The sequence below is a fragment of the Penicillium antarcticum genome, assembly GCF_028974205.1.
Source record: "Penicillium antarcticum strain IBT 31339 chromosome Unknown utg000006l_segment0_segment0, whole genome shotgun sequence".
Taxonomy (NCBI): Eukaryota; Fungi; Ascomycota; class Eurotiomycetes; order Eurotiales; family Aspergillaceae; genus Penicillium; species Penicillium antarcticum.
In genome coordinates this window covers 2563639-2585152 of record NW_026695304.1, presented here as the reverse complement: position 1 = coordinate 2585152, position 21514 = coordinate 2563639, and the positions used below count along the sequence as shown (strand labels likewise).

The window sequence follows — 21514 nt, the reverse complement described above, 5'->3', positions numbered from 1 at the left end:
TGTGTGTCAGTCTGAGTAGTGTAAGTTTAGTGAAGAAAACAGTTGAGAGTTAATCTACCCTCCCCTGGTACTGGTTCCGACTAGCACGACTAGCAGGGGATACGAAGATCGTTGAGCAATATATCATTTTGGGTCTAGACAGAAACCAAAGGAACGCTAAATCGACTAGTTCCAGTGGCGTTGGCACTATGCTTTTCTGGGTCGAACTAAGAAATCCCGCAACTCTCAAGGGTCTGCGTGAGCACTAAGGGGTGATCATCATTAGGGAACTTGGCGTAAAAGTGAAGATCCGGTTTGGATCACCGACTTTATTCTTTCCTTGGTTAACTTTTGACTTTGACTATGGTCCTTATACTATCTTATTACTTTGGAGTATGCTGATTGCTATTAGCATTATCCCGAGTCAAACCAACATGATATTGTAAAAATTAGTGGATAGCACGTCCACATCCATGCACCAGCCTATGCCAGACCATGCACTTCCCGTACAGTAGTAGCACATGCACCCAAAACTCCAGGATGTGCCGTGCCATCCACATCCACACCCGTCCCTAAACATCCTCACACAGAAACATGGAGAAAACCCATCCAGCAAAAATCAAGACACAGGTACCTGCTGCACTGTACTACCTCCCTATTTCGTCCACAACCCCGAAGACTGTTTTTTGGTCTTGGCCAACGACAAGATTGCAATTGCCAGCCCCTGGGGCTAGCCTGGCTGTCTGCCTGACCCTATCTTCCACTGATTCCGCTCTAGGCAAGGTGCCGCTCGATGCTTAGGGGCGTCTATGCCCGACCGGCAATCATTCCAGACTGGGATCCTCGATGCCAACGGAGTACATGGTCGGCGACCCATAAGTTACCGTAACTTAACACTAATTCAACGATAACTTGTAAGTTATGGGGTGTGGAGAGGGTCGTTCCCGACTTCCACTGTCAGCCTCAGGAGGGTCGGGGGTGAGTGAGATCATGATCATCGCGATCGTCTAATTATTCCGTTCTGGGTTTTAGTTGGGGAGGTGCCGTCTGTCCGATCGCGCTTTTCTGTGCGATAGGAGGCGAGGCTCGGACACATAGCTGGTCCCTCCTCTATTTCCGTCTGTTCTTAAGGCAAAAGAGGCAGGATGCAAAGACATTGAAAAAATAAGTTACTTGTAGGTTAAGAGGCTAAGACATGAGTCCAAGGTGCTATCGCGGACTTCTCCTTTTGCCTATCAGTTACGGTTATGGTTCGCGACTGCAATGCTGCTATAGTAAGATATTCCCAGTCAACGGAGTGTTCTCCCCTCGTATCCTCCGCAAGACGCAAGACTGGTTCACACCCTCAGACCTCTCCCATCCCCAACACCCCGAGACCCTCGTGATAAACCACCCGATCGGGTAGAAAGAGTCGTCCTCAGGATTCACGGTGCGATTCCAGTACCAGACTAACAACTATACTTGCTGGCAGGTCACACAGAAGGGGGAAGGGCTCGCCCATGTGGTCAGAAGGCCTGTTACCGGCAGGGATCAGCGAGCCTGCGCAGTATTCCCAACAGCGTGGTCGGCTCGTGTCGGACTGTGAGACTTCTTTGACAGGTTGGATTCAGGGCTCTACAACGGTGCCACAATTATATTCACATACGGTGTTTTGATTAAATGATCCAAAGACACAATAGTACGGAGGAATAATAATCGAAGTAGAATAGAAACCTTCATGTTCCACATACAGTGCCTCCAAGTTAGGATTAATCAAACCGAAACCAACCCAAGCACCGACATCATCTCCGGGTCCAACACGAAAACATAGACCGTTGATCATCCCATCAGCTGAATTGGCTTGTTCCTTGATTTGATCTGCCAAAAACCAGGGATGGCAAAAGAGCGCCTGTGCACTATTACTGTACCTCCAACTAGGAAGGGGTTTACTATCTCATCTTTTGCTAGTCTAGCGCAGTGCGCTAGACTTCTCCTGCATATTGGAGTGTAGATAGTTTGCCCGAGTGCCCGATTGCCCGGTTTGCGGGGTGTGGCTTGGAGGCGAGACTGGACTGGCCTGGTCTGCCACTATCCACTAACAACACTAACACGAGGCACCACTTTATGCGCCAGGATGTCATGTACGGAGTAAACAGTTGAAGAGTGGCGTTGGCTGTAAGTACACAGAATGCCATTGGAGGGTTCCGATTGTACAATACTATTGCTTGTGCCCACTTGTACTACAATACGTATGCGCTTTACTTGGTCTTCTCGGCACACCGTCTTGTAGGTACTCCGTTACTGATCTTCGCTGATAATTTTCTACAATTGGAATCCCGATATCTTTGTCGGCATACTCTGCACGCATGTCCCCTTTGCCATGCATTTCTTCATCTGCACGCATGACCCCTTTACCATGCTATCTGCCAACCTGCGTGTCGTGATGATTACGCTGGGGGGCTTTGATTGGTGCATCTAGTGATTTTCTTGTTCTCAAAATGCAGATTTACGCAGGCATGCTGCATGCTACAACATATAGGCTACATGTACATATCTAGGTAGCTGGGATTATGTCAGGATAGTAAGTTGGACCTCGGTTTCAACAGATGTCTTTGCAGTGCATTCATTCCTGTCTCTAGGCAGACATGTTGGATATGATCGATAACCTGTGATAGCGTAACAATGATGACATACTACATCTACCATCAAGATCAAGATCAATAGTAAACAACACCTTGCGCCAGTACCATCTACCCAAGTACCAACCAACACCAACTACCAACCCACGTCTTACACCAATCTTCAAACCAAACCAAAGAAGCGCGCCGAAAGCAAGGACAATTAACCCCCTTACATCAATGCCAACTTAACCGCTCAACCGCTCAAGCGACCCTATGACAAGCCCCCACTACCCCATATCGATATGTACATGCATATATACACAGACCAAGCTAGCACGATGAAAGAGATGATGTACAGCGCTTAGCATCCAACCTGCAGCCAGTGCGGCAGAACAACAACACACCCACATCTAACAAAATTGACTCATCAAATTGACCCAGCAGACCTGACAACGTAAGTAACTAGTCTGCCCCCCGCCCGTTCCCTCGGGATTCTTATACATCACAAAAACCGGCCGGGCCTGCAAAATGTAGCTGTAATCTTGCAGTCCAATCCAATAACAGTGCAACTGTCCAATGCCAGACTCGCATGCTGATTCGCTCGTTTCTCTGCCGGAGATGAGATCAGATCTCTACTAACGGTGGGCTTATGCACGCCACCCCTCGAGCACTCTTGCTCGATCCACTATTTCCCTTGAGAGAGCGATACTGATAGGCTGCGTGGCTCAGGTGTATGCAACTCTCTTGATTGGGAGTATCGTCGTGATAAAACATGTCATGTTATGTATGCACATCCTTGTTGGTCATCTTGACGTTGGCGTTGTTGATGCGTGATGCGTGGAATGTGAGATATGATTGAGCTCACATATGGTAGACGCTGTCAGCTTCACTTCGACGGCGTGTATACCGTACCGTCCATGTATCAGTAGAATGCCGAGATAACTAAAGAAAGGAAGATAGACCAGACCTATAGAATACGCTGATCTATACAGTCCGCCAGTAGAATCCCACCCGAGCATACTGTATATGTACAGCCAGCACCGTCATTCCCCGTATACAGATACAGGGACCTGTACACGCATTGTCCTAGACCTCATTTCCTATCCCGGCGACCCAACTATCCCTGTCTTTTCCTACAGTAGGAGGGGTAGAGATCGGCAGTGTGCCCCCTTGCGTGGATCCCAGTTTCCAGACTGGCGGTATGATCGCGGCTTGGGGGTGGGCTTGACGTGGGTTTGGGTAAGTATACGTGGCTGGCATGGCGTGTTTCTTTGCTTTTTTTCTCTCGCGTGTTTTGGTTCTGGGGAAGGGGGTGTTGGAATGTTGGACTAGTTGGGTGGTGGGCGTTTGGGGTCCTTGGCATTACGGGTGTTTTGCTTTTCTGTCATTCAGTCTTCTTATCTAGTTATAAGTTGTTAGAATAGGTTTTACTTGTTGATCCTTTGATCTTGATCTCGCGTTTAGTGCCTGTTTTAGGGTTGTAGGTTTGGCTATTGGTTTAGTGGAAGTCTGTTGAAGCTCTCTTCGATCTAAAGGGGAACGAATTATAACTTGCAGTATTGAGTATGAGGCTGATAGTAAAAAAAAATTATCATATATAACGTCAGAGAAGTTCAGTAGTGTACATATATGTCTACCGGGCAAGTATATCTAATGCGCCAATCGCTCCCGCTATGCCAGTATGTTACAAATGAATCAGTGAAAGGAACCACGCCCAGCAAGTCAGTTAAGGCGATGTGGCAAGCACGTCGGCAACAGCAGAATCCTCGCTGTCTATTTCCTTGACAAACCCACGGTTCTTCCTCACATGCATTAGCAACCGCAACGCACCAACAGGCGTAACGCCCTCAATGCGCTTCGCCATGCCAACACTAACTGGACGCACACGCTCAAGCACCTGTCGCTCCTCATTGCTGATACCGGTAACCTGGCTGTAGTCCAGGTCGGGAGTAAGAAGTAAGTTCTCATCCTTCTGGAAGCGCATGGCCATCTTCTCCTGGCGCTTCAGGTACGGCGCATACCGGCCTTCGATGGCAACGCGGGCGCGGATCTCCGGCGCGAAGGAGGCGGCGGTGTATGCTGTTCCGGGGGTAGACTCCATAGTCGGAATGAGAGAGTCGATGTCGGTTGTGTCCAGGACCAGGAGGTCGAGACCTGAGCGGATGGAGGTATCATCGCGGACCTTAAAGCCCTTGCGAGACCACGCAGACGATGAAAGCTTTGTATTAGCGAGGAGAGTTTGCAGTTCCGAGATCTGTGCCTCTGTGTCGGAGAAGTGGCTCCAGCGCTTGTCAGAGACGACACCAGCGTCGCGGGCCATGCGAGTCAGGCGGAGGTCTGCATTATCGGAACGTGTGGAGATGCGGTATTCGCTTCTCGTTGTAAACATCCTGTATGGCTCGGACACGCCCTTTGTGATGAGATCGTCGATCATGATACCAATGAAGCCATCTGATCTGGTGAGGGTGAGAGGAGTTCGGTTTTGTGCTTCCAGACCAGCGTTAATGCCGGCGATGATGCCTTGTCCGGCTGCTTCTTCGTAGCCAGTAGTACCGTTGATCTGTCCGGCCAAGTAGAGACCACTGATGAGTTTTGTCTCCAGTGTTGGGCGCAGGTTGCGCGGGTCAATGTAGTCGTATTCAACCCCGTAACCTGGCTGGAGCATAGTTACGTTCTCGAGACCTCGAACTGCGCGAAGCATGGCGTATTGTGCATCCGCCGGAACGGTCATTGAGATACCGTTAGGGTAAATGACGTCGTTTGGCGCGAATCCCTCAGGCTCAAGCCAGATCTGGTGCTGAGTTTTGTCCTTGAATCTGATGATCTTCGACTCCAACGAAGGGCAGTAGCGAGGACCGCGAACTGTCTCCCTGATGTGAATCGACTTGTCCAGATTGGCGCGAATGATGTCGTGGACGGCTTCGTTTGTGTGTGTCATCCAGCAGGTAAGCTGACCCTCGTCGCCAACGTCGACAGTCTTGTTCAAGTACGAGAACGGGTGTGGTGGCGAGTCACCCTTTTGAACTTCAAGGCCGCGGTAATCAATCGTCTTTCCGTCAAGTCGAGGCGGCGTGCCAGTCTTCAGGCGGCCCAGTTGGAACCCAGCGTCGCGAAGAGACTTGCTCAGTCCATATGTAGGAGCCTCGCCCATGCGTCCAGAAGGAAAGACGTCCATGCCAATATGAATCTCACCACCTAAGAAGGTGCCTGTTGTGATGACCACACGACCAGTGGAAATGACCTCTCCAGACTCCAATCGGACACCAACAATCTTGCCCTGAGCACCGGGAGTGCTCTCAATTCCTTCAGTTGAAACCACAATATCGGCCACCTTTCCCTCGACGATGTTCAAGTTCTCTGTTCCAGCCAACTCCTCCGACATGTACCGCTTGTACAGATCACGGTCAATCTGCGCACGCGGACCCCAAACAGCAGGACCCTTGGAGCGGTTCAAGACGCGGAACATGACACCAGCCTTATCGATAATGCGGCCGGCGACACCGTCCATCGCATCTACCTCCCGAATCATCGTTCCTTTACCGATTCCACCGAAGCTGGGATTGCACGAGCAGACTCCAATGTTCTCAAGAGAGGGTGTGACCAACGCAGTGCGCGCACCAGAGCGAGCAGCAGCGGCGCATGCCTCGGAACCGGCATGACCACCTCCAATAACAACGACATCGTACGGTCTAAAGAAGCTAGTCAGGAAGAAACTCCAATGCGATAACCAGGGGCAAACACATACCGCGTATTATCTGTAACAGTGGCTAGACCGCGACTCCGACCCATAGATGAGCGGAGGCGGCCATGACGCATCAGCGCCGCCGATCGAGATCGAAAAGCCATGGCCATAGCGAATTGAGATAAAACGCTGATGTTTAACAAACACAAACTTCAAGATCGATAAGGAAAATTACCGCCAGTCACGTGCGCCTACTTATGGCCGTTAAACCCGAGGGCGGTGACCTATATGACATAATCACTTGCGCCATCGGCCAATTGCGGGGCTGATGATGTTCAGCTCTTTGACTTGCCGATTTCTTGTTCCTGGTTTCTACACTTGCAAATCAAAATCAATCACAAGACGACATAATGAAGGCATACTGGTATGACAATCTTCCAGTACGTACGCTCCAATGCAGCAGTTCTATACTTTTCAATCGCGCCCACCTGCAACCCACCCCACCAATTGCCAACCCAGCAGCTAACACTAAACGACCAACAGGGCGACCAGCGCGAGCCCCACGACTCCGGCCGCGCCGTTTCAGAAGAAAAGCTTGCCTCCTTAGGCGTGCTATACAAGCACTGCCCGACAATCGCAGATGTGGACCAGATCGCCCAGGACCGTGGCTACCGCAACCGCGACCAGGTCTGTGTTTCACCCGAAGCTATGGGGGACGTCTACGAAGACAAAGTGAAGACCTTTTTTGCCGAGCACTTGCACGAGGATGAGGAGATCCGATACATCACCGATGGCGAGGGATACTTTGATGTGCGCGGAAAGGATGACGAGTGGATTCGTATCTGTCTCGTTAAGGATGATATGATTATTCTTCCCGCTGGTATTTACCACCGGTTCACCACGAATGCACAGAACGTAAGTGTCTTGAACTTTGCGCCAACCATGAGATGTGGAGGCCAGCATGTGGATCGTGATACTGACTCTATCCAGTACGTCCGGGCCATGCGTCTCTTCCAGGATGAGCCTAAGTGGACACCGCTCAACCGTGGCGCTGAGGTCGATAGCAACCCCCATCGCAAGACGTATCTAGATACTGTTATCACCCCTACTATGACTGTAAACTAGATGGGTTATTGAGATTGAGATGCGTTATGACTGAATTGGCAATACACATGGAGGCCTTTGATGACTGGTACAGATTTAGAGTGGACCTTGTCGATATTAAGCTTTGACAACACACTGGAATTTGACACTTTTCAACACCACGTCATGCTCTGAATCTCTGAATTACGCAGTATTGGTGTAACACACATAATGAATTTGAGAAATACAACAACCTCATCTTCCGGTTAAGAGTACGACAGTCACCCAAATTCAGCTCAGAGAAGTACAAAACCCTGGTCTCTTACCGATATTGTGACACTTCTTACTTCAAACCTCCTTTCTAAACCTCCTAGCTTCGACAAAACGTGAAAGCATTTGCACAGCAAGATTACCCTCATTGTTCATTTACTTTCTTTCTCGACCTAGCCATTGACTTGTGCTACTCAGGACTGTTTTTATCGACAATCGTTCCAGACTTAGTCTTCACTCTCCAACTACTGTGCTCCCGGCCCAACTGAACCAAGATCGACACGGCATGAGCGATCCATCAACATACGCTGATGAGTCTGGAAACAATCTTACAGTACCGTCAGAAGGGATAATCAGTGGTGCAGATAAGCTGGGATCAGGCAACGCTACAATGGATAAAATTAAACAGGCAAGAGCGGCGCCGCAAGAACCCTCAGGGTTTTTTTCCCTGTCCAGCTTCCTCGGGCTTTTGTTGCCCATTGCAACTCTCCTTTACATTTCCCCTCACAACACTTGCTTCGCTGTGAGCTTTTTATCTCATTTTAATACGTACGAGAGTGCCATTCTTGGCTCCCCTGCTTGTCTATCTTTTCAGAAGTCCCTGAAAAATGGCGACTCCAGCTCAGGTACCCTTTGTTACCACAAGAATCGGAGGATTTAATTGCTGACCGCTCTTGGTAGCCTTCTCATCAGAAGCCCAGGTCTACTGCTGCCAAGTGTGGTGCAGTTGAGGACTTTGGAATCCCCGCAGACGAGGAGGACTGGGAGCAGCTTGTGAGAACGGGACATCTCCAATCAACGACGATCAGCACACTCGCTGCAGATCTGTTGGGTTCTGGGTCCGAGGCATCTAACAAACAATACCTTATGCTCCATACAGCGTCTCCAGGAGTGAGGCTACCCGAACTCCTATTTGAGCACCATGCCCGCTATGGTATTGCAAATGAGATGGCACAAGGGTCGCAGGCTATTCTCGAAGCCTCAGAGGAATTTAGTCATTTTCTGGAGATCATTGAGACTGGTCAGTCCATGGATAACGTCAGAGAGGGCAAAGCTCTGTGGCCAGGCTCGTTTGCAGTTCCACGGCTTCTTCAGCAGCAAACTGTTACTGTCGATGGTGTGCCAGACTACGTTCGTGTAGCACAATTCGAGAATAAGGCTTCGATGACCGCGGGACCCAGATCTGACAGTCGTCTCCACTTGCTCCCGGATGCAGAGGACGAGATTGTACCTAATGCTGCAGCCATTACACTGTTCTCTCAGCTGATACACATGATTCCATGTGACCTGGAGTGGGTGATGAACCGAGCTCATTTCACAGCCAGGTTCGGACAAGGCAGTTTCAGTGCCCAGACAGACGGAAGTCTGAGGCACAAGGACCCATCCAAAAAATTGACATTTGCGATTCTGGAAGTCAAGAGTCGGCTGCGCAAGAAACGACCTAGTTCCATTCTTATACAAGAAGCTTGTGAAGTTGTCGGGTGGTTGATGGATCAGTCTCCGGGCAGGGCAGTTTTCGACCAACAGTAAGTATTGCTTTCCACTCGGTGTTATCCAAGCAGCTTTATCACATTACTGACATCGACCACCTCCGCCAAGCTTCCTCCTGGTGTCCCAAGATAGACATGGGCTTTACATTACATTTGCACCATGCAGCAAAGAATATGTGGAGTATCTACACGGACAACGTAACGACTGTGAGCTTATGAAGATGCAGACATATGGGCCATGGAGCACTGAGATAGTTGAGGATATGAAGGATTTTGCGGTGTGGATTCTTGCCACTTCCATGAGAGCTATGGAAGTATCTGCTTAATCTTATATCCATTTCCGCTGAAACCTTGTTCCTGGTGAGTACTTGCACAACTTGCCTATTTACTGCAGTTTCAATTTTGCGCCCATTGTCATGAAAATCATGTAAACGAGTCTCAAGCAATACAGTCTCTTACCACACCTAATATCTTTAAACTAAAGATCAAGCGTAGGTCCTAGCGCATGTTCAAATTCGTTCGGATCCCATGTCGCCCGGCATTCCGTGATGCCTGCGTCATTTGGGCCCCCTCTGTTTTGTCACAATCCCTTTCTGCTTTCTATCCTCTTCAGCCTTTCTCTATCCCCTTTTCCCGCCCTTACTTTCGATCATCGTTTCTTCTTTTATTCGAATTGAAGCTGATCAAATGTCACTACCGTGGAGGATGCTTACCAGGCGCGGGCGAGAGCGTGAGCTTGACCACCAAGCTCGGTTCGCAGAGTCTCGTTCCAGGGCGCTTAAAGGCATCATCGACCCATACAATAACACTTTACATCACAACAACATGCTTATCGAGTCCGATTCATATCACGATCTCGGTATAGTTTGCCGTGATCTAGTGATTGATACCGATGGATCCTACACAGATGTTCCTAAACCAGCTTTCTTTGATCCTCTGGCTGTTTCCCAAATTCCAACGATAAACACGGAGTCTGACGCGACTCGGATAAGCTTGGAGGACATAATGACTATTCGGAAATGGCGAAAGACAAATCCTCAATATCGGTCCCTATCAAGACAAACCCGAGCGTTGGGCTTTGAGATAGGCGCTGCCTTCAGGTACCATAAACGTGATGAAGGCCGTCGGAAAGATCGTAGCCTTGCCTCTATCGCCAACTATTCCCAAGGGTAAGTCGGTTTTTTCTAGCCGTCTTGGGGCACACACTAACGCTTCAACGATAGTGGAGATATCTCGCCAGACATAATCGCTGAAGAGTACGATCCTGTGATATGGCAATCCCTCTGGTGGCACCCGGACGCAGCCTTTTGCCAGAAAACATACCTCAATCTGCCACACACAATGATTGTGTTGCAAATGACCGTTGAGCTGGACGATAGAATCTTCCAAGTGGAGGTTTTGACAGCTCTCACCATCATGCTCACGCTTCTTGAGGGAGATAGGTTTGAGCTTCACAACACAGTGCCGGTCATGGTGATTAGTGTTATGGGTCGAATGCAAGTCCGTGTTCTACAGTTTCACTACAGCCGTGAAGGTCTTGTTGTTACCAAGACACGTTTCATGAGCTTCGCCACGGATGAAAGCACGACGATCGGGCTCGGTGTCTTGATGGGCCTCATGTCGTCAAAGACTAGTGGGAACACAAAGGATCCCAGTAACATCTGGAAGGTGAGCTGCGTGGCTTCCAAGTTGTCTTGGTTGCGAATACTAATGTGTATACAGCCCGTGTCCCCTCCCACCACCCCAACCCAAGCTTCTAGCGAGCCTCCTGTTGTTGACCCAAATCTTACCGCCAGCAGACGGATCCTCCAAGCTCTCCATGTCGGGAAATACAGTTCACGTGCCAAGAGGTCCCGAAGCAAAACTCATGGAATCCCGGATTTCGATCCACAACCCCCCAACCAAATTAGCGCCCCTACACACAAAGCTCAGGAAGACACGAAGGAACAGAAGCCTCCCGGATCACACTTTGCGTATCCTGAACAGCTATTCACCGGTCCTCCTGACTAGTCTACCAGTTGCGTAAAATTGTCGAATAACAGTGATAATAACGAGGACGCGGAAGGTCCCTTTGGGGAGGGCCCAACCAGGATATCATTTGCTAATTCATGATTTCCATGTATCTCTTTATGTCAGAATAAACCTCTTCTCTGCTAAAAAAAGGATCATTAATCCATGTCCAACTTCCGTAGTGCTGTTTATACACCGAGTTTAAGACGCCGTATCGTATGGTCCCCGCCAGCAGGACAACCCTTATCTGCTTTGACTGAGAGTTGACTGTTAATTCTGTCTCACTGTGCTGCGTATACTTTGAAAACAGCCCGGTCAACGAGTGCCGAAGCTGAGGATGCATACAGGAGTCCAAATGTAGGTCAGCCTTTTTTTTACTTTTTGCTATTGTCTATGTTATGAAGTGTGGTTTCTACAAAATGATTGTATATTTTCCTGCATCGCCTGCACGTCTTGTAACCTAGTATTATATAGGCCTCTTTTCATATCGCGCTTTCTTGCCAGGTTCGAAGAATCCGATCCTCCACGTATGCCCAAGGCCACCCATTATCTCTGTCCGTCCGGCGCAGAAGATCAAACAATACGGTTTGGGCGAGAGGATCATTTATCCAGGCACTACCTATAGTTCATAGTAAGTAAGCAACGAAAGCTGAACAGGATAGGAAAGGAAGAATGTAAGACTTACAAGCACTTAAGGTATGGCAAGCCATAATCCGCAAAGAGGGCTCATCGTCCGCGGATAGTGCGACCCCGAAGAGGTAATTTAGGGTTTGTGATATTTGTTCCTGGATAATTAGGAAACCGAATCGAATCATAGCCTGATGAGAAACACACCTGGTTTTCTGGAGTCTCTTCTGATTCGTCAATCAAGACAAGCGCTTTGGCAAGACAAATGTGCTGTACGGCGGTTGCTGAAACAATTACAGACGTATTAATATCAAATTCCCCCACGGTAAACATTGACAGTTCTTACAGTGCCACAAATTCATATGCAAAACCACAGGGAAGGGATTGCCCCTTTCGCGGTCCGGAGGTGAAACGTGCAGAGGCATGAATGCATCAGGACGTCCATTCTCCCATTCCAGGATTCTCTTCTTCAAAGCGATCCTCCCTGAACGCCCCAGATAACCCCCATAGTTTCGTCCGGAAACATTATAACAAAAGTCTATGGTTTCGGCAAGTAGCCAAATAGCACGATTCACCCAGTCGCTGACGCTCAGGACTTGTTTGGATGCCCACCAACACCGTAGGCGCTCGTCGAATGGTGCAAATGCAAGCCGAAGGGACTTTCGATAGGTGAGCGCGAATTGAATGTCTTGGATGACGAAGACCCAGAATGAGGCGGAGGCGAGGCCGCCGGAGATAGCGCAGTCTACATGTGAGCTGATATAAACGGATCCGGCAAGAAGGTGGCGTTGTGGATCAATAGAGGGTATATAAGCTAGGAATAGGTTTTAGTAAACATGTGTTTCAGAAATGGGTGAGTTTCAAACGCACAGGATATTTGTTCAAAGAAACGGAGGATCACGGTTGTGCTGAGAAGGATGTCGATGCTTATCTTTAACGCTGATTTGTCGAGTGAAGGAAGCATAATGAGAATACAGCGCTCATGATAGCTGTCTGCAACCTCCGTAGAGACTGCCCTTGTTGTTTGGGATAGGTGCATTGCCGATACGGCAAGGCAGGCGGACAGTAGCAGTGGAGACTGGCTAGCTCGATCGGCTATTTCCGCAACAAAGTGGCGTTTAGGATCACCGGCATCAAGCTGATCGATTAGCAAAAGCCTATTTTGCATGTGTACGAGAATCTACTTACCCATGGTGCAAGGTGCATTTGGAAATGTCGTAGCAGATAGGCTTCATTCATACTTTTCAGCCTTTGTTGTACGACGTGTTGAGCACTTGGAGATCGTGGCGAGATCGCCGAGGTCGAGTGCGAACTTGCTTGATATTTCGTGTCATGTAAAGGAACAGTGACAATCGTCACAGGCGCAGGAGGCTCTGTGGAAGATGACGGGGTATACCGACATTCTGACGGGGGTCTGCTTCGCAATGGTTCATTCGGTACGGATATCACACAATACTCTGACGCTATCTCATCGGTCTCATCTTGGAATGAGTCTGGGCCAAAGAATTAGCACAAGGTCGAGCAGATCCCCCTCCATCACGTACATTCTGAAGATGGATCCATCCAAATCTGATCGGCCGCAAATGACAGTGCGCTCTCCCCATATACGGGGGGGCCCTTGCCGCGTAAGGAAGGATTCTGGCCATGCTTGAAACAATCTTGTTTCGGTTTCTCCGGTGCTTCTAAGCATTCGAGGCCAGACTTTTGACAGCGCAGGCAATTGGTTCCTGATTTATCACCTAATCAAGTTAAGTCAGATCTGTGAGCGTCTAATGAGAGGCCATGCATACATTTTAGATGGCGTAGACGACACGTGTAGCTGTGTCCAGTCAGTTAGAGGAATGGAGATCACGGAAACAAAAGAACTGACCATCCCCTCCTCATTACGCAACTAGCTTGATAAAGACTGCCTTGATTTGGGCAGGTATCCAGAAGAGAATAGGAAGACTCGGCATCCCGAAAGCGACCGCATAATATTTTTTTGCCAAGGTTGACTAACACATTTTTACAGTATCATTTGTGGGGGCCCCAGGCAATGCGAATCAGGGGGGAAATTAAAGCGGAGGCCATGTTGGGGAACATTTTCTAAACGGAAAGTCTCCAGCGTGGGGAATCATTGTGATGCCTGAAAAAAAATCACGCAAGAGTGGGCCTCACTGCGGTGTTTATAATCAGTTTAGTGCCGTCGGGAGTATATCCGCCTCTAATGCACAGTACCTCTAGATACACTTTAGATATACTATTGTCAGCCCTGTCGCGAGTGACGCGTTGAATAAATACTTTGGGAAACTCTTACATTGCTATAAATGTATCCTACTCCGGAACCGATTGTCCGCTTTGTAGCTCTTATTTGGAAGGGTAAAACCGATCATGGAATCATAAATGAGGAGCGAACGCCAACTGTAAGGTAACTTGGCATATTCCACTCTCCACTTCATGTCCGACTTCCGCCGTTGTTTTCCTAATTTACCTTTCATGTTCTTCAGTTGTATTCCAAGCAAGCCTTCAGATAGGCCAGGGTGCGAACGGCAGCATAAGAGGGGAGAATGGCCTAATGTATATGTTGGAAACCTCGGAACCAGTGGCTCTTGAGAGCAGATCAAAATCATCCCACGGAAATAGCAAAGGTTTGAGTTGATCAACACTTGAGCAAAACGTAAGAAAACACCCGTCTCGACAATGCGGCCGCAATAGACCGCAATAAGCAGGTCCTGTCGCTTATCCTCTTTCTCTATACTTCAATACTTATCAACCCATTGCCAACGCTTTTTAAACACAAGATACAGGAAACTTTTCCACATCTTACGAACCCCTATTAGAAATCCCAAGCCACCACCTCCAATCCGTCCCATCAGGCCCAGCAGTCACTTCCTTCACCGTCAATCTAGCTTTCCTCGTCACGGTATCCATTTCAATGCCAAACGGCTGTGTGTTATCTACCTAACGAGTCGAGTAATAATTATGAGCCCGGAAGCGAAAATATAATTTCCACTGGACCAGACTGAGATCTAAGTCGTTATCGCTCGCTACTGCTTTGAATAGGACTTCCATCAGCCGATGCTTGGTTCAGCCGAAATGATGAAGCAATGGTCATTAATTCATAGACAGGGTTGTCTAAGCTTTCAGGACTTTGTTAGATAGCCGTTTGCTTGCTTGCCGTCTGTTTGCTAGGCGCTTGGCAGGGCCAATCTAGTCGGCCTGTTCCCCCTTTTTCCCATAGAGAATTCATGGTCCTCAGAGATCTCTCTCTATTATTATTCTTCACGCCTAACGCAATTATCGACTAGTCAGACGTCGACTTCCCTTCTCCCTTTTACCAGCTTGTCAAACTTATGCGCGGTTAAACCGCCGATAACGGGATGATCGAGCGGTTCAAGATTTGGCAGCAACTCAAATTTCATGCCGCGGTGGAAATCGACAGCGGCAAGGCGACCAGTGTCAGTCCTGATCTATACACGCACGAAAAGAGAGACAGTGAAACTCCTGGCAATGTGCTCGCTACGAGTATCTTTTACGAGAATTTGGAACGTCAACCGGAAGTATGGCGGATCTTTCATCGCTGCTCGAAGCAACTTTATGTGCATGATATTCCTCGGATGCTGGATTACCCTCACGAAGCTCTTAAGTCGAACACTTCGTTATGATGGGGCTCTGTGGTGCCCAGTGTTTTCTTTTCACAGGTCCAGAGAGGGAGAGACAAGGATGAGGGTGAATCAATCTATCTCAAAAGGGGATTTATATTGCTCCATAAGGTCTGGCAAAGCACAATGGCACTAAGCTACCTGGCTTTGGTGGAATGGCGTTAGGCTTCATGATCATCCGTGAGAATATAGACATTTGGTAGGCCAAGGGATCCAGTTGTCATCAAGTACATCATATCCTAAAATATCAGAAGCTGTATATGTGTCACTCAGCTCTATATTCATACTGCCTCCGGCACACCTCTTCCTTCAACCAGCTGGATCCTGCGCTGGGCTTGGATAGGAAAGCTCGGGAGATATCTATTGAAAAGAAATGGCACACTGGCTGTAATCAGCGCGCCACCACCGCACATAGCAACCATAGCTGTGAATCCAGGCTTATAGTCCGGTGCATCAGAGTCAGGCCACATACGGCTGCCATACAGAGCAGCAAGATCTCCAACTCCATTGACCAAAGCAATGGCGACCGCTCGCTTCTCTATTGGCTGTGCCATAGTCTCTGATGTCCAGGTCAATATCAGAGGGAACGCACAAAATACACCGGACACATAGAAACAGATGAAGGCGTAGCGAGGGGCGGTTTGTTTCACGGTCACTATGATGATTCCGGAGATTGTGGCGAGCGTAAGTCCGAATACAATATGCCACTGCCGATTCTGGGTGCGATCAGATGAAAGGGAAACCAGGATAAGGAAAACGGTTGCCACGAGCCTGAAATTAAGTGTATTAGTTCGGTCGTCGTAGAATAACTAGATAGTATCCTACCAAAGGGGAACAGTCATCCATTGTGCACCAGTGCCGCGGTAGCCCATATCCTGGATGACAGTAGGAATGAAGTAGGAAATTGTGGCAACCCCGTTGTTAAGGAGATACAGAACGATAAAGAAGTACGTCCTCGGGTCGGCCATTGCTGAAAATAGCGATTGAAGGATGCTCATTTGCTTCTCTGTCGGGGTATTCTCCTGTTTATCGTGCAAAATCCTGACATAAGCTAGCTGGCGCTCAGCTGGAGTAAGCCGACGAGTGGAAAGTGGATAGTCTAAGAGTATAAACTTGCAAAAAGCAGCAACTCCGATGGTTATGATACCCTCCAGAAGAAAGAGCCAGCGCCACCCTGTCATACCATGTACGCCCTCAAGGCCGCTAATAATGGCTCCAGATAATAACCCACTGATTGCACCAGCAATGCATATTGCAGTAAAGAATATAGAGAATCGCTTCCCTGGAATACAGTCAGATTCAAGGGGAAGGAGTTCTCGGGTCAAGAAACCCACCAATTTCGTTCTTTTTATACCAGCAGGACATGATTAACATGACCCCTGGCATGAACCCAGCTTCTATAAGTCCCAGAAAGAAGCGAATTACCAGGATTCCTCGATAGCTTTGAACTTGCGACATCCCAGCTACCAAAGAGCCCCATGCAACCATGAGAGCGGGAAGATACCACGAAGGGCGAAACCGAGCAAGAATCAAGTTAGAAGGAACTTCAAGAATCACGTAGGCAATGAAGAAGACATTGATCAGCATTGCATATCCTAAAACCATCCAAATTAGCTTGCCGAATCGACTAGGCCGCATGTTTCCAACGAACGGGAGCTCGAGAGGTCCAAATCTCTACTCATGCCTGCTGCTTTAGCATTTCCCTTCATTGTAAAAGTCAGTGCTGAGGTGATATCAGGACATCAGACTTGAATTTTATCAGCACTTACAATATTGTTTCGATCAATGAATGCCAGAAGGCACATCAACCACAGCGGCGGTAATATATATTTGTCCAATTTTCGCACCAACTTCTTCTCGAGCTCTGTATCTGGCTCATAGTTTGCAAAGGCAGTATCCAAATCAGACATCGCAAGGTCAGCCGATGTTGCGACAGACATAGTGGAAGCAGTGTGGGCAACTGGGCCTGCTGCGAAGGAGTCGCTTTTTGGCAGTGACACTTTCAAGGCAGAATTAGGAACACAGAATTTCTGTAATTTCTGGACCGAAGCAAAGAAGTTAGACAAGGCAGTGTGTGAGGCTGTAATAGCTACACTATATGCCATTAAAGTAGGATAAATAGGAGACTGATAATCTCAAGCTTCTTTCGGACAATCTCACCCCTCACCGATGATCACAGTCTAAGATCCATCTGACCAGTCAGCTGGGGGTTGAAATCACGTGGAGGTGCATGAAGAGCCATGTCAATGGCCACCGTTGACATGGGCGCATGTACAATGCAGCTAACCGGTCAGACGGCCCAGTTTGTGCGACCAGGATAACAGTCATTTCGATATCCTTTTCTTATTCTATATCATCCGCGACATTATTATTACAGTTCAATCCCTGTTCCAAGATAGATGATGTACGCCTTCACATTCAAGAGAAGTCAGATTATTCTTATGCGCTACCATCCCGCAGTGCCAAGACAGAGGTACCGAAGGGAAAGCTTTTCGAAACTGGGAGCTAGGCAGAGTTACGGCCCGCAGATTCGGCCTAACTAGAAGGAGAACAAAGCCACGATCCAGTATATCACACCTACAGATTACAAGCGCTGGGAGCGCTTCCAAAGGTTAGCGCTGCATGAAATGGACAACTCATATGCACTTCGAATCACCCAGCCTTTTTGGCATCAACCCCGCGCGCTGTCCACTTTTAAAGTCAACGCCTTGGGAAATCGTTTTTGGTGATTATTTTTCGAAAATTTCTCGTGGTATTGCATTAGTCGCTCAGTTCATCGTACGTATAATTCGCTCCAACGATTGCAAGGTTCGAAGTTACGATAAGAGGTTATTTACAAATAATAATCACGCCTAGAGCCGACACCATCGTCTAAATACACTGACCAACTCCAATATCTTTTTTGGTTGATGTGTATCGAGATCCAAAACCACCCCCATTAATGAGCTACCATGACGCCTCCTCAACTTTTCACAATTGCCGACATACGCAATGCCGGCACTGCCAACATGGACCCGAAATGGGCACAGTACCTCAATGAAGGAGCCATGGATTTGGTGACTCTCAAGTCCAACGAAGCGGCTTTCGAACGATACAGAATAATGCCGCGAATCTTAAGAGATGTTGCGACTGTCGACATGAGCACCACACTCTTCGGATCTAAAGTTTCAATGCCTCTTGGCTTTTCACCCGCCGCTATGCACTGTCTTGCACATCCTGATGGCGAAGTGGCCACTTCAGGAGCTGCCGCAAAGGCTGGCATCGCGATGGCCTTGTCAAACTGGTCAACCAAGTCACTCGAGGATGTCATTGCTGCGGGAAACGAGGTTGGAAACGGTACCCCGTACGCAGTGCAGACATCGACTGGAACTCCAAAACCATCAATTGAGGAGCTTATACGCAGAGCAGACGAAGCAGGATACAGTGCCGTTTTGCTGACGGTGGATGCACCCGCGCTTGGAAGACGGCTCAATGAGTACGTACTAGCCAGTTGATCTAGATGCAGGAAATGTTAAGGTAGATCAGAACTGACTTGAATATAGGTATCGAAATGGTGTCGAGCTTCCTACGGGAATGAAATTTCCGAATATCTCTTTTGATCCCTCCAGCTTCAGAGGCATAAAGCGAGATGCCGCAAGCACTTTTGAAACATTTCTTCCTTGGATAGCCAGCCTTGTTCCCCCTCACATGGAGCTATGGCTCAAGGGAATCTACACCCCCGAAGATGTGAGAATTGCCGCTACATATCCGTTCATTCGCGGTATCATAATCTCCAACCATGGCGGCAGACAGCTCGACGGCGCTCCGGCAACCCTAGAAGCCTTACCCGACTGCGCTGCAGCAGTGAAATCTGTGAACCTGTCGCGGTCGCCTGAGAATAAGCTTAGAATTGCCATTGATGGCGGAATCCGGAGAGGAAGTGACATTTTCAAATGTCTGGCGCTAGGCGCAGATTTCTGCTTTGTTGGTCGACTGGCGATGTGGGGCTTGGCGTATGATGGACAGAGAGGCGTCGAGCGCGCTTTGACTCTGTTGAATGAAGAGCTTGAGACGTGCATGAAGCTCGCTGGATGTAAGACTTTGGCGGATATTGGGCCAGAAAGCTTGGCGGTTGTTGAAGGTGGTGTGCCTGGCTTGATTCATCGATTGGAAAGGCTCTAGTTCTTCACCCAATCTCGGGCTTCATTGGAATATATGTGCATTGCACGATCGACGCCGCTAGCACTTCACAATTTCTGAGCTACCTAAGACCTAGATCGTGAAAGAACAGACCTACCATGGCTCTCACAGTGTTCATCGCTAGTGCGTGTCATGATGTCGATAAAGCTTGAAAGCTGTGGCCAATTCTGGGACCGGTATAGAATATTCTCCGAAGCATAGCTTGCTAATTTGCGAACAAATGCTTTTTCGACAGACAAAGGGAAACGGATTTGTATTCCAAGCTAAAGATGAGACAGAGAAGCTATTGTTCTATTCCAAAACAGTCAATGACCGCCACGAACGGGGCTAAACGTGTCAGTCCAAGCGTGCCCTAACGGAAAATAAGGCGAAAGCCCCCATCACCGAGGAAAGAAATTTCTCCATACACGGAAACGGGCTCTAGTAGTACGTTCCACAATTCGTCAAGGTGATATTGCGATGGATATCCCTATCGATATTAACCCAATTTCAAGGGGAAGAGAGATCTGATATAAGCACGCGCTCTGTCAATCTCATGATTCGGTACATCAACTCCAATCTCTCGGGGTTTTATCATGCGTCTTTCAATTCTCAGCGCCGCATGTGGCTTGGCAGCATGTGCAGCTGCTGTGGCGATGCCTCAATCCCACTCTCACTTCTATGTGCGCTCAACCAAGAGCAGCACAGAAGAAAGACTCGGGTTCTTCACTGGAACATGCACGGAGAAAGAGATGACTGTCCGCAAGGAGTGGCGCAACCTGTCAAAGACCGAGCAGAACAATTTCCTGGACGCTGTTCAATGCCTAATGGACAAGCCTCCCAAGTCCGGTCTGGCTGCCACTACCAGCCGGTTTAGTGATCTTCAGGCTCTTCATCGTGGAATGTCCAACACCGCTTATGCTGATATAATCCACCACGTTGTATGTTTCCTTTTCCTCCTCCACATAATAGGCTAACAGAAAGCTAACAGGAAGCTAACAGGGTCAATTCTTTCCTTGGCATCGTTACTATATGCACGTATGCGAAACCATTCTTCGTGAGGAATGTGGTTATGCCGGCTCTATCCCGTAAGACCTTCTTCCATTTCATGCATGCTTTTCCCGCTGACTTTCAACTTCTCTTTATCCAGGTATTGGAACGAGCAGAAAGACGCCGACAGGGGACAGATGTGGGAGTCCTCCCTGTGGGGAGCCGATGCCTTCGTAGGCAAGGGAACAGGCACCGACAACTGCGTTTAGGATGGTCGATTCTCAAACTACACTCTGCACATCGGACCCGGCGATGAAGACACAAACTGTCTGCAACGCGCCTGGAACGCCGAGATGGCAGTTTCTAACGCCAACAGTACCTCTCTCGACATGTGTAATGCATACAATACTTATTCACCCTGGTGGGATTGGATATCGAATATCCCGCATAAGGGTGTGCATACTTACATTGGAGGCGTGGTAGGTATCATCTACTTCCGATTTCATCGGGTATCTAGCTAATTTCAATTTTTCTAGATGGCCGACATAAAATCATCCCCAGACGATCCAATCTTCTTCATGCACCACATGTACGTCGATCGTGTGTGGTGGCTGTGGCAGAAGAAAGATCCGGTCAACAGACACTACGATATCAACGGCCCGACTCTGAATGAAAACGCTAATGTCGAGCCCGCTGGTGGATGATAGAATGCTACAGTGCATTATGAGCTTTCGTCTTTTGGTATCATGGTGAACACCACTATTGGGAAGGTGATGAATACGCAGGGTGGATATCTCCCCCCCCTTTCCATGGCCAGATATGACATACAGCCATGGTGATGTAACTGGCAGGGGCTTATCTTGCATGCCATGATCGACATGGCGACTTGCGCATTACGGGTGTCTCAGATCAACAATTACATCACAAAATACACTGTGGATATCAAGCTCGAGTGTGAGTCGCAGGTCTATCAGCTGAAAATGA

General features: G+C 48.5%; 8 protein-coding genes across 8 annotated transcripts; 5 read left to right on the top strand and 3 right to left on the bottom strand.

The window, feature by feature from the left end:
- Positions 1 to 4305: 4305 nt before the first annotated feature.
- N7508_007059 (tRNA modification protein MTO1) lies at positions 4306 to 6431 on the bottom strand (the record flags this gene model as incomplete). Its single annotated transcript, XM_058465124.1, has 2 exons — positions 4306 to 6268; positions 6325 to 6431. The coding sequence occupies 2 exons, from the start codon at positions 6429 to 6431 to the stop codon at positions 4306 to 4308; spliced, it is 2070 nt and encodes a 689-aa protein (XP_058318977.1).
- Positions 6432 to 6671: 240 nt separating this feature from the next.
- Positions 6672 to 7386, top strand: N7508_007058 (acireductone dioxygenase (Ni2+-requiring); the record flags this gene model as incomplete). Its single annotated transcript, XM_058465123.1, has 3 exons — positions 6672 to 6701; positions 6805 to 7176; positions 7252 to 7386. The coding sequence occupies 3 exons, from the start codon at positions 6672 to 6674 to the stop codon at positions 7384 to 7386; spliced, it is 537 nt and encodes a 178-aa protein (XP_058318976.1).
- An 836-nt stretch (positions 7387 to 8222) lies between these two features.
- N7508_007057 (uncharacterized protein) lies at positions 8223 to 9144 on the top strand (the record flags this gene model as incomplete). The annotated part of the gene is made up of 2 exons (XM_058465122.1): positions 8223 to 8240; positions 8296 to 9144. The coding sequence occupies 2 exons, from the start codon at positions 8223 to 8225 to the stop codon at positions 9142 to 9144; spliced, it is 867 nt and encodes a 288-aa protein (XP_058318975.1).
- Positions 9145 to 9791: 647 nt separating this feature from the next.
- Positions 9792 to 11114, top strand: N7508_007056 (dihydrodipicolinate synthetase family protein; the record flags this gene model as incomplete). Its single annotated transcript, XM_058465121.1, has 3 exons — positions 9792 to 10273; positions 10328 to 10772; positions 10827 to 11114. The coding sequence occupies 3 exons, from the start codon at positions 9792 to 9794 to the stop codon at positions 11112 to 11114; spliced, it is 1215 nt and encodes a 404-aa protein (XP_058318974.1).
- A 482-nt stretch (positions 11115 to 11596) lies between these two features.
- Positions 11597 to 13625, bottom strand: N7508_007055 (Zn(II)2Cys6 transcription factor domain-containing protein; the record flags this gene model as incomplete). Its single annotated transcript, XM_058465120.1, is given in 9 exon segments — positions 11597 to 11733; positions 11800 to 11932; positions 11949 to 12025; positions 12088 to 12555; positions 12612 to 12879; positions 12930 to 13234; positions 13286 to 13480; positions 13532 to 13560; positions 13612 to 13625. 9 exon segments carry the CDS (start codon positions 13623 to 13625, stop codon positions 11597 to 11599), a joined length of 1626 nt encoding a protein of 541 aa, XP_058318973.1.
- Positions 13626 to 15543: 1918 nt separating this feature from the next.
- N7508_007054 (uncharacterized protein) lies at positions 15544 to 17322 on the bottom strand (the record flags this gene model as incomplete). Its single annotated transcript, XM_058465119.1, has 6 exons — positions 15544 to 15621; positions 15670 to 16153; positions 16208 to 16664; positions 16717 to 16977; positions 17034 to 17085; positions 17152 to 17322. 6 exons carry the CDS (start codon positions 17320 to 17322, stop codon positions 15544 to 15546), a joined length of 1503 nt encoding a protein of 500 aa, XP_058318972.1.
- Positions 17323 to 18333: 1011 nt separating this feature from the next.
- Positions 18334 to 19543, top strand: N7508_007053 (alpha-hydroxy acid oxidase; the record flags this gene model as incomplete). The annotated part of the gene is made up of 2 exons (XM_058465118.1): positions 18334 to 18857; positions 18925 to 19543. 2 exons carry the CDS (start codon positions 18334 to 18336, stop codon positions 19541 to 19543), a joined length of 1143 nt encoding a protein of 380 aa, XP_058318971.1.
- A 593-nt stretch (positions 19544 to 20136) lies between these two features.
- Positions 20137 to 21234, top strand: N7508_007052 (tyrosinase; the record flags this gene model as incomplete). Its single annotated transcript, XM_058465117.1, has 3 exons — positions 20137 to 20481; positions 20800 to 21009; positions 21067 to 21234. 3 exons carry the CDS (start codon positions 20137 to 20139, stop codon positions 21232 to 21234), a joined length of 723 nt encoding a protein of 240 aa, XP_058318970.1.
- Positions 21235 to 21514: the final 280 nt, after the last annotated feature.